The sequence below is a fragment of the Lithobates pipiens genome, unplaced genomic scaffold (genome assembly GCF_037356315.1).
Source record: "Lithobates pipiens isolate NorthernLeopardFrog02 unplaced genomic scaffold, aLitPip1_a1.2 Scaffold_94, whole genome shotgun sequence".
Classification (NCBI taxonomy): Eukaryota; Metazoa; Chordata; class Amphibia; order Anura; family Ranidae; genus Lithobates; species Lithobates pipiens.
Genome location: NW_027507917.1, coordinates 2,442,861 through 2,455,614, shown reverse-complemented (window position 1 = coordinate 2,455,614; position 12,754 = coordinate 2,442,861). Strand labels below are relative to the sequence as shown.

At 45.0% G+C, this 12,754-nt stretch overlaps 1 protein-coding gene across 1 annotated transcript; it reads left to right on the top strand.

Annotated features, from left to right (window-relative positions):
* Positions 1-3,744: 3,744 nt before the first annotated feature.
* Positions 3,745-5,204, top strand: LOC143973747 (olfactory receptor 56A4-like; the record flags this gene model as incomplete). Its single annotated transcript, XM_077474590.1, has 1 exon — positions 3,745-5,204. A coding segment is annotated over one exon (975 nt), but the record flags the coding sequence as incomplete, so codon positions are not given.
* Positions 5,205-12,754: the final 7,550 nt, after the last annotated feature.

Genomic DNA, 12,754 nt, shown 5'->3' with positions numbered 1-12,754 from the left:
GGGAGGAATAGTGCCCCTTCGTTGGTATCAGTAGGAGGAATAATGCCCCATCATTGGTATCAGTGGGAGGAATAATGCCCCATCATTGGTATCAATGGGAGGAATAATGCCCCATCATTGGTATCAGTGGGAGGAATAGTGCCCCATCATTGGTATCAGTGGGAGGAATAGTGCCCCATCATTGGTATCAGTGGGAGGAATAGTGCCCCATCATTGGTATCAATAGGAGGAATAGTGCCCCTTTGTTGGTATCAGTGGGAGGAATAGTGCCCCATCATTGGTATCAGTGGGAGGAATAGTGCCCCATCATTGGTATCAGTGGGAGGAATAGTGCCCCATCATTGGTATCAATAGGAGGAATAGTGCCCCTTCGTTGGTATCAGTGGGAGGAATAGTGCCCCATCATTGGTGTCAGTGGGAGGAATAGAGCCCCATCATTGGTGTCAGTGGGAGGAATAGTGCCCCATCATTGGTGTCAGTGGGAGGAATAGAGCCCCATCTTCAATAATAATAAAGGCCTTTAGCCACTATGTCTTTATTTAGTGTATATTGTAAACAACTCTACAATTATTCCAGCTTTATTACACAAATTAAAATATAGCAAACAGAAAAAAAAGAAAAAATCTTTTAAATCAAAAAAAAGAAAATAAATACAAATAACAAAAATGCAAAAACATATATTGTAAATTCCAAAGTTCCAACAAGAAGTGGACTGCCTTTTAGTATTTGATGAACAACAATTACTCCATTCTATACTCACTCCATACTATCTTCATTCCATATTGTCCCCACTCCATACTGTACTCACTCCTGTTCTCTATTAGATGTAATGATCAGGACCCTCATACCTCCTGTTCCCTATTAGATGTAATGATCGGGACCCTCATACCTCCTGTTCTCTATTAGATGTAATGATCAGGACCCTCATACCTCCTGTTCTCTATTAGATGTAATGATCAGGACCCTCATACCTCCTGTTCTCTATTAGATGTAATGATCAGGACCCTCATACCTCCTGTTCTTTATTAGATGTAATGATCAGGACCCTCATACCTCCTGTTCTCTATTAGATGTAATGATCAGGACCCTCATACCTCCTGTTCTCTATTAGATGTAATGATCAGGACCCTCATACCTCCTGTTCCCTATTAGATGTAGTGATCAGGACCCTCATACCTCCTGTTCCCTATTAGATGTAATGATCAGGACCCTCATACCTCCTGTTCTCTATTATATGTAATGATCAGGACCCTCATACCTCCTGTTCTCTATTATATGTAATGATCAGGACCCTCATACCTCCTGTTCCCTATTAGATGTAATGATCGGGACCCTCATACCTCCTGTTCTCTATTAGATGTAATGATCAGGACCCTCATACCTTCTGTTCTCTATTAGATGTAATGATCGGGACCCTCATACCTCCTGTTCTCTATTAGATGTAATGATCAGGACCCTCATACCTCCTGTTCCCTATTAGATGTAGTGATCAGGACCCTCATACCTCCTGTTCTCTATTAGATGTAATGATCAGGACCCTCATACCTCCTGTTCCCTATTAGATGTAATGATCAGGACCCTCATACCTCCTGTTCCCTATTAGATGTAATGATCAGGACCCTCATACCTCCTGTTCCCTATTAGATGTAGTGATCGGGACCCTCATACCTCCTGTTCCCTATTAGATGTAATGATCGGGACCCTCATACCTCCTGTTCCCTATTAGATGTAATGATCAGGACCCTCATACCTCCTGTTCTCTATTAGATGTAATGATCAGGACCCTCATACCTCCTGTTCCCTATTAGATGTAATGATCAGGACCCTCATACCTCCTGTTCTCTATTAGATGTAATGATCAGGACCCTCATACCTCCTGTTCTCTATTAGATGTAATGATCAGGACCCTCATACCTCCTGTTCTCTATTAGATGTAATGATCAGGACCCTCATACCTCCTGTTCTCTATTAGATGTAATGATCAGGACCCTCATACCTCCTGTTCTCTATTAGATGTAATGATCAGGACCCTCATACCTCCTGTTCTCTATTAGATGTAATGATCAGGACCCTCATACCTCCTGTTCTCTATTAGATGTAATGATCAGGACCCTCATACCTCCTGTTCCCTATTAGATGTAGTGATCAGGACCCTCATACCTCCTGTTCCCTATTAGATGTAATGATCAGGACCCTCATACCTCCTGTTCTCTATTATATGTAATGATCAGGACCCTCATACCTCCTGTTCTCTATTATATGTAATGATCAGGACCCTCATACCTCCTGTTCCCTATTAGATGTAATGATCGGGACCCTCATACCTCCTGTTCTCTATTAGATGTAATGATCAGGACCCTCATACCTTCTGTTCTCTATTAGATGTAATGATCGGGACCCTCATACCTCCTGTTCTCTATTAGATGTAATGATCAGGACCCTCATACCTCCTGTTCCCTATTAGATGTAGTGATCAGGACCCTCATACCTCCTGTTCTCTATTAGATGTAATGATCAGGACCCTCATACCTCCTGTTCCCTATTAGATGTAATGATCAGGACCCTCATACCTCCTGTTCCCTATTAGATGTAATGATCAGGACCCTCATACCTCCTGTTCCCTATTAGATGTAGTGATCAGGACCCTCATACCTCCTGTTCCCTATTAGATGTAATGATCAGGACCCTCATACCTCCTGTTCTCTATTATATGTAATGATCAGGACCCTCATACCTCCTGTTCCCTATTAGATGTAATGATCGGGACCCTCATACCTCCTGTTCTCTATTATATGTAATGATCAGGACCCTCATACCTCCTGTTCTCTATTAGATGTAATGATCGGGACCCTCATACCTCCTGTTCCCTATTAGATGTAATGATCAGGACCCTCATACCTCCTGTTCTCTATTAGATGTAATGATCAGGACCCTCATACCTCCTGTTCTCTATTAGATGTAATGATCAGGACCCTCATACCTCCTGTTCCCTATTAGATGTAATGATCGGGACCCTCATACCTCCTGTTCTCTATTAGATGTAATGATCGGGACCCTCATACCTCCTGTTCTCTATTAGATGTAATGATCGGGACCCTCATACCTCCTGTTCTCTATTAGATGTAATGATCGGGACCCTCATACCTCCTGTTCTCTATTAGATGTAATGATCGGGACCCTCATACCTCCTGTTCTCTATTAGATGTAATGATCAGGACCCTCATACCTCCTGTTCCCTATTAGATGTAATGATCAGGACCCTCACACCTCCTGTTCCCTATTAGATGTAATGATCAGGACCCTCATACCTCCTGTTCTCTATTAGATGTAATGATCAGGACCCTCATACCTCCTGTTCCCTATTAGATGTAATGATCAGGACCCTCATACCTCCTGTTCTCTATTAGATGTAATGATCGGGACCCTCATACCTCCTGTTCTCTATTAGATGTAATGATCGGGACCCTCATACCTCCTGTTCCCTATTAGATGTAATGATCGGGACCCTCATACCTCCTGTTCTCTATTAGATGTAAGCTGCATTGACCATGATCCTCATACCTTTTGTTTCCTATAAGACTTTTATCTGTATTGAGCAGGGCCCTCAACTTTTTTTTCCTGTTGTATTCTGTTTTGCTTACAATGTATGTTTCATGTATAGGACACTATAGAAGAGCAGTGCAGAATATGATTGGGCTATGTCAATGATGATGATGGTGATAATAATACATTTTTCTCCTTATTATAGGTGGAGCCCCATTGGCATACGATTCAAACTCAGGCACAAACTCCACAAGTAACTCATCACAGGGCTTCAGCTTCATCTGCTTTCCTGAAGTTCAGAGCTCGGATATCGCAACCCCTCTCACATTCTTACTTATTGTTACCATCATTGTCAATGTGATCTTGTTGTCCATCATCTATATTGAGCCAAGACTTCACCATCCAATGTATTACTTCTTGGCTTTGCTGGCCATGGTGGACATTCTTCTCTGCACTGTCACCACACCAAGAGTTTTGCTTATTCTTTGGACAGAATATAAAACCATATCAGAAAGTGCTTGCTTTAGCCAAATGTTCTTTACTACCTACTGGTCAGCCATGGAGTCTTCCATATTTCTAGTCATGGCCTATGATCGGTATGTGGCTATCTGCAACCCCCTTCACTACCCTACCATCGTCACCAATAAACTTGTGGCCAAAGCTTGTGTCTTCATTGTTGTCAGGAATTTGGTGGTCGCATTGCCACCTCCTTTACTGGCAGCAAGACTTGACTATTGCTCCAGTAGACAAATTCTTCATTGCTTCTGCGAGAACATGTCTGTAGAGAAGCTGTCCTGCAGCGACTACACCCCCAGCAACATCTTCGGGTTGGTGTGCTTCCTTTTGTTCGGAGGAACAGACGTTTTTCTCATCATTGTTTCCTATTTCCTTATTCTCCGCACAGTGGTGAAAGCTCGCTCCTTCAGCGCTGCCTCCAAAGCCTTCCGCACATGTGGCTCCCACCTTATCGTAATCTGTATATTTTACTTTACAGTGGCCTCCACCATCGTGTCCAGTCGGACACTCCAGGAGCTCCCACGTCCCATTCATGTAATATTTTCTATTCTGCACTACCTTTTGCCCCCATTGCTGAATCCACTTGTGTATGGGATGTTGACCAAGGAGATCAGAAACTCTGTACAGAGGATGATAGGAAAGATAAAGATTCATCCATGAGATGTGTGTGACGTGAAACAGGGTTCAAATTGTATTGATCCCCAAGACCAAAATTGGAAGAAAATTCTCTTTTTGGGCTGTTGAGATGTTCTAAATAGACCAGAGAATGACATGGGGTCATGTCATGTTGTATGGATGGCAGATGTCGATGGTATATTTTGGAAGTTCTCTTCTCCACATAAGCAACAGAAAGAAATGAAAGTCGCCTTCCCAAGAAGCATTGGGATTTGACTCAGATCTCAGAGGGTTGGAAGAAGATTTTGAAAGGTTCTCGTATCTGTAGCAAGCCCTACATGAGTCAACATAACAACATAGCATAACATCAAATGATGTAAATTGTTTTGCAAATGATCCATGATTGAGCATTGTCTATTTCTCATGAACTGTTAACACTGGACTGTGACCCAAGTGGAAAAACAATAGTTGTAAGACTTTCTGCGCTCTTGGAGACAGACATATATTCACGTTATGCTTGTTTTGTGTGTTTTTTTCCAAGTCCCATCAATATTTGTTTAAATTGCATTGCTGATTTTGATTCATGGCCTTCAAACTGGACTTTTGCTCATTTTACGCATTCCTCCACCTTTGCTGCAGCCTGATAGTTGATGCTGGGGCACCTCATGCCTGAAAAAGAAGACCATGTTCGATGTTACAGAGGAAATGTTACAGAGGAATTGCAGCTGATCTTTCCCCGTCACATGACCATGCTTGATTGTGCGCTGTCCAAGAGCAAGTAGATGTTAGGTGCTGGACTTTAAACTTTTGACCATCAAAACAAAGGCGTTGGTTGGGTTTGACCACAAGGCAAGCCCTCCCAACTTGAGAAACCAAACTGTAATATTTTCTATTCTGCACTACCTTTTGTCCCCATTGCTGAATCCACTTGTGTATGGGATGCTGACCAAGGAGATCAGAAACTCTGTACAGAGGATGATGGGAAAGATGAAGATTCATCCATGAGATGTGTGTGACGTGAAACCGGGTTAAAATTTTATTGATCCCAAGACCAAAATTGGAAGAAAATTCTCTTTTTGGGCTGTTGAGATGTTCTAGTTTCATAGTTAGTTAGGTTGAATAAAGACACCAGTCCATCAAGTTCAACCTGAGTGTCTACAATTGTCCCTATCCCTGTATATTACACACTCACATCGGTCCCTACCCTCAAGGAGCCCACAATCCAAGGTCCCCATTCATATACTATGGTCAATTTTTTTTTGACAGAAGCCAATTAACCTACCTGCATGTCTTTGGATTGTGGGAGGAAACCCACGCAGGCACAGGGAGAACATGCAAACTCCAGGCAGGTAGTGTCGTGGTTGGGATTCAAACCAGCGACCCTACTTACTGCTAGGTGAGAGTGCTAACCACTACACCACTGTGCTGCCCAATCTTCTAAATGTTCTAAATAGACCAGAGAATGACATGGGGTCGTGTCATGTTGTATGGATGGCAGCTGCCGATGGTATATTTTGGAAGTTCTCTTCTTCACATAAGGAACAGAAAGGAATGAAAGTAGCCTTCTCAAGAAGCATTGGGATTTGACTCAGATCTCAGAGGGTTGGAAGAAGGGTTTTGAAAGGTTCTTGTATCTGTAGCAAGCCCTCCATGAGTCAACATAACAACATAGCATAACATCAAGTGATGTAAATTGTTTTGCAAATGATCCATGATTGAGCATTGTCTATTGTTCATGAACTGTTAACACTGGACTGTGACCCAAGTGGAAAAACAATAGTTGTAAGACTTTCTGCCTTCTTGGAGACAGACATATATTCACATTGTGCTTGTTTTGTGTGTTTTTTTCCAAGTCCCATCAATATTTGTTTAAATTGCATTGCTGATTTTGATTCATAGCCTTCAAACTGGACTTTTGCTCATTTTACTCATTGCTCCACCTTTGCTGCAGCCTGATAGTTGATGCTGGGGCACCTCATGCCTGAAAAAGAAGACCATGTCCGATGTTACAGAGGAATTGCAGTCTGGATGGTTGTGGCCAAAATAAAGCAAGCAGAGGGCAAATGACTGCTCAGCAGTATTTCCAATTGTATCCCTGCAGCTGATCTTTCCCCGTCACATGACCATGCGTGATTGTGCGCTGTCCAAGAGCAAGTAGATGTTAGGTGCTGGACTTTAAACTTTTGACCATAAAAACAAAGGCGTTGGTTGGGTTTGACAACTAAACCTTAGCATCTCTACCACAAGGCAAGCCCCCCCCCCCCCCCCAACGTTGGTTGAGTTTGACAACTAAACCTTGGCATCTCTACCACAAGGCAAGCCCCCCCCCCAAACTTGAGAAACCAAAATGGAATTAAAAAAAAGAGCACCAGACAGTTTTCTTAAGAGTCCATATTCATTTATCAAATATAACCATGTGACAACTCGCCAGGAGTCTTGAGATAGAGTCATGGAGGAAACACTGTCTTTTTAATTCTAAGCCCTGATAAAGGGGGGCTGTCAACCCCCCCAAAGACAATGGATACCTTTTTATTCTGATGTTTTCATATTGTTTTCTTGAATAAATGATTATGGACTCATAAGATGACCATCTGGTGCTCTTTTTATCAATCTCATTTGTTCTACACTGTATCTCTGTGTGGAGGTGGCCATCTTGGTAGAGGCGGGGGTTAGCCTCCTCTTGTCAGAGCCTCCAGCAAAAAAGAACAGTGGTGACTGTGAGGGCTTACATAGGTTGGAGTCCATGGTGCAGAGATGTACGCTCACCCTTGCAAATACACACAGCCCACGGTAACAAAGAGATAAGCTACCTGGGCTGTGAATCTGTGCACTGGGGCTTGACAGGAATAGCCAAGGGATAGTCGGAGTAAAGCCGTAGTCAAGGATTGCGGAAGTTAGAATAAACGATAAGCAGAGCCAGGGTCAGAAGCCGGAGTCAGTCTTGGAACGCTGTAACAGGAACACAGGAACCTTAGGCAAAACAGGAGGCAAAGAACTGAACAAGCCCTCAGAGTGAGGCAGTGTCTTATACCCAGCTGATTAGGTAACCTGCCACAGCTGATCCAGGAGTGGCAGGTACAAACAGAATTGCCCACAGTACTTTAAGCAAAACTAGGCATGGCCGGAAAGCAGGCAGAAGAGAACTGAGGTGTGGCTCAGAGGTAAAGAAACAGTCATACGTTCAATACCACCCAGAGCCACTTGGGGCGTGACCACGCCTGGCCGTTTAAAATACACGGTAGGGACCGTGACAGGTGACTTCACCAAATCTCACTCCAAATCTCCTGAGACTAACAGTCAGATGCAGCATTATCTCACACGGCAGATATGTAGTTATTAGGTTGAAGAGAACTGTCGCGTACCTGGTGGAGGAGCCTGATGTGATGAGGAACACCTCTCTTACACCTCTGGCTGAGGAGCCTGATAAAGTGGACAGGGTAGCACAAGAGAGCAGAGTGACATGAGTGCCTGTTGATCTTGCTAGCAACAGGGCCAAGCAGATTGTTCAAGCTGGAGTAGAAGGAAGCTGACAGTCAACACAATGGTCTGGCTGGGGTAATGGCAGGTAAGTAGCAGGCTGGAACAGGCAGGTACTGGTTCGCAGCAGGCAAGTGATGAGCAGGTTCTGGTGGGTGGCAGTCAGGCATTGGCTAGCAGTGGGCAGGTGACAAGCAGGTGCTGGCTGGTCAGTGAACAGATGCTATGCAGGCACTGACTGGTAGCAGGTAGGTGCTTGGAGCAGATTGCTAGGTAACATGTAAAGGAACATCGAAGTCAGTGGGATCGGGTTCAACTATATATACAAGAGCATGGTCAGGGTGCAGGCCAGAGTTGGTATCGGATCAGCGGTACAGTTGCAACAGAAGCAGAGGTCAGAAAGGAAGCCAAAGTCAGTGCATGCAGAGATCAGGGGGTGGTCAGGATCAGCCAAGTTGGTAACTGGTATCAGATGCCGGCAACTAGTCAAAAATCTTTACTTTTGAAGTCCAATTCCACTTGAAATTTTAGACAACATTCTGAACTGCACTGGTATTTGCAAACACAATGATTGTGCACAGCGGAGATGAATAACACCACCTGCACACCTGAGGGTAGTTATGTGGGCAATTTGGTAGGATTTGAGGTAATGCTTGGGAGTTTTTTAGTTTGTGTATATTGTTATATACTACTACAAAAAATGTATGCTTATTACAATAATGTGTGTGCATTTTAAATATTAGTCTGAATACAATACCTTTCCTCCTGTGGAAATGGAAAACAAAGTACCAGATATTCATCTTATAAATATTATTACTTTTTTGTGCATAATAAGTTGGCTCCTAATCTCAATGGTTTTTAACTGTCAAGTCATAGCCCGGTCTCTAGCCATTTGCAGATCCCCTAACCTTCCACGGTGCCTCTGATTTGCTGTGGCTATTTAAGTGATTTTTATAGCATAAATATGGAATAACATTTTAAGGCCATATACTGTTTAGAAAGATTCCCCTATTTCATATGCTAACAAACCTGTTGGACTGGTTCATGAACTCAGGGCAGGACATGATGCTACAGGAAGTAGGGGGTGGTGTAAGAAAACTGGAGCAACCATGCGCTGAAGACAAATGAGCAGTGCTGGTTGAATGTGCTAGAGAGAAGAGAAGCTTTGCAGGACTCTTATGGCGCGTACACGCGACCGGACTTTCCGACAAACTAGGTCCGACGGTCTTCCCGACGGACTTTCAGCGGAGCTCCGACTGACTTTCCGAACAAACGGACTTGGCCACACACGAACGGACTAAGTCCATTAGAAAGTCCATTCATTTTGAACGTGATGACATAAACGGGACAAAAAGAGGAAGTTCAATAGCCAGTAGCCAATAGCTGCCCTTGCGTCGTATTTGGTCCGCCAGACCAGCACACAGACGAACGGTTTTCCCGATTTTAGTCCATCGGAATTGAGTCCATCGGATATATTTGAAACATGTTCTATTTCTAGGTCCGCCCGATTTTATTCCTGAAAAATGAACGGATTAGCCCACACATGATCGGATTGTCCGAAGGACCAATCCCGTCGGACCTAGTTTTCTGGAAGATTCGGTCGTGTGTACGCGACATGAGAAGCAAGAGGCAGTCTGGAGATGATCCTGGAATAAAAGGAAGAAGACTTCATAACCAGGAAGAATCAAAAGCCAAACAGCCTCCCAGCTCACATAGTGCTCCCCTTCCTCCCATAGTAGCCCACAGTGCCCCTCAATCTCTCTCAGACATCACCTGAGAGTCCTCAGCACCCACAGTGCCCCTCAATCTCTCTCAGACATCCCCTGAGAGTCCTCAGCACCCACAGTGCCCCTCAATCTCTCTCAGACATCCCCTGAGAGTCCTCAGCACCCACAGTGCCCCTCAATCTCTCTCAGACATCCCCTGAGAGTCCTCAGCACCCACAGTGCCCCTCAATCTCTCTCAGACATCCCCTGAGAGCCCTCAGCACCCACAGTGCCCCTCAATCTCTCTCAGACATCCCCTGAGAGTCCTCAGCACCCACAGTGCCCCTCAATCTCTCTCAGACCCCCCCTGAGAGCCCTCAGCACCCACAGTGCCCCTCAATCTCTCTCAGACCACCCCTGAGAGCCCTCAGCACCCACAGTGCCCCTCAATCTCTCTCAGACCCCCCCTGAGAGCCCTCAGCACCCACAGTGCCCCCCAACCTCCCACAGTGCCACCCATCACCCTGCAGTGCTGGTAGCCTCCAGCTTCCACAGTGCCCCTGCATAGCCCCCCCCCCCAACCTCCTGGAGAGACTCCATTCCCCACAGCTGCCCCCAGCTCCCTCCAGAAACTTAATTTCCTACAGGGACACCAAGTCTGCTGCAGAGTCCCCTAACCCCCTACAGAACACCTATCACCCCACAGTGACATCAAACCCCTTAAGAGAACCTTCCAGCTTTTTTTACATACTGTATTTTGTATCCCATACTTTCGAAATTAAACTATTTTTTAACTATTGGGGCATTGAAGTTTAAAAAAAAAAAAAGACTGGGCCTTGGTTTCAATAACATTGAGGACCACCACTGTAGAGGACCCCTCATCTAGTGGAACTGGCGAGCTTATGTCACTGTATTCCACCACCACAGTTCACTTGACGGGTGATAGATCGGAGTCATGCCCCTCATATCTAATTATTTGTGGACTTTCCTCCAGTGAAGGTCTATTGACAAATTATCTGTTGTACTCTATATGACAGATAACACATTGATTACCCAAGTTGAAATTCATTAAAAATATTGGTGGAAAGTATTGTAACCTAAAGAGCCATCACTGAATACTGACAATCTGGTGAATATTCAAAATGTAAGTAGCCATTTGGGAAGAGAGAGAGGGGCAGATTTTGCCACAAATTTTCCATTTTGGTGAGATGCATTGGAGTCATGGGAAAGGGCAAAATAAGTTGCACCCAAATTTACCCCACCAACCTTCCTCTTCCCCTCTAGATCATGTCCCAGCATTATTTCCTTCTTTTACCTTGCTCCTGTAGCAAAAAACATCTTCTATCACTCCCTACGTTGTCATCATTGGGCTTGTAGAATTCTTGACGGGGCAGCTACTGGGAGGAAATCTTATGATGCAGATACGTCCCCCAGAACTACATCTCCCCAGATGTGAGGGCAGGCTTTTGGGATTCAAAGCAGCAAAAATGTTTTTTCTATTCTTCAATCCTCCCTGTTATCCCTGCTGCTTTGATGGGCACAGATGAGGTTGCATTGATGGGCACTGATGAGGCTGCACTTAAAGACACTGATAGGCTGCACTTAAAGGCACTGATAGGCTGCACGTATGGGCACTGATAGGCTGCACTTATGGGCACTGATAGGCTGAACTATTGGGCACTGATGAGGCTGCACTGATGGGCACTGATAGGCTGCATTGGTGGGCACTGATGAGGCTTCACTGATGGGCACTGATAGGCTGCACTGATGGGCACTGATAGGCTGCACTGATGAGGCTGCACTGATGGGCACTGATAGGCTGCACTGATGGGCACTGATGAGGCTGCACTTATTGGCACTGATAGGCTGCCCTGATGGGCACTGATGAGGCACCACTGATGGGCACTAACAGGCTGCATTCATGGGCACTGATAAGACTGAACTGATGGGCACTGATAGGCTGCATTGATGGGCACTGATAGGCTGCTTTGATGGGCACTAGGGATGAGCCCGATGTTCAAGACAAACGTAAGGGGAACCCCACAGCAAAAAAAAAAAAAAAATAGCTTGGGGGTCCCCGCCAAAATCCATACCAGGCCCTTCAGGTGTGGCAGGGATTTTAAGAGGAACCCCATGCCAAAATTTAAAATAAAATGGTGTGGGGGTCCCCCCTAAAATCCATATCAACCCAGATCTCGCCCCCCACATATGAATGGGTATCGGGTACATTGTACCCCTACACATTCACCAAAAAAAGTGTCAAAATGTTAAAAATTACAGGAGACAGTTTGGGACAAGTCCTTTATTAAAAAAGAAAAGAAAAAAGAAAAGTCCCATGATGTAGTTCCATCTTTGATGACAGCGCAGACGACCCAAGAAAAAAAAAAGCGGAAGAACCAAATGGGTGACCCTCCCCCTCTGAGGTTGCGTGAACTTCACATGATGTCAGAAGGGGGTGGGGTCACCCATATACGTCACCGGGTGGCCCTGCCCTGAGCTATATAACAGCTGTCATTGCAAGAAGCCTTCAGTTGCGGGACGCCTCCCATCGAGGCAGAGTTCTTCTGTTTTTTGTTTTTTTTTCGGGTCAACAGCGCTGTCATTGAAGGTGGAGTTACAGGGCAGGACACTTTTATTTTTTTTTATAAAGGACTGCCTACTGTAATTTTGACCATTTTGACACTTTTTTTGGCGAATGTGTAGGGGTAAAATGTACCCGATACCCATTCACATGGGTCTGGGGGGGCTTCCAGATTCCTATAAGCCCCCCAGCCCGCAGACCCCCCACAACCACTGGGCAAGGGTTGTGGGGATAAGGCCCTTGTCCCCATAAACAGCCACCCCATGTTGAGGGCATGTCGCCTGGTACGGTTCAGGAGGGGGAGGGAGCTCTCTCG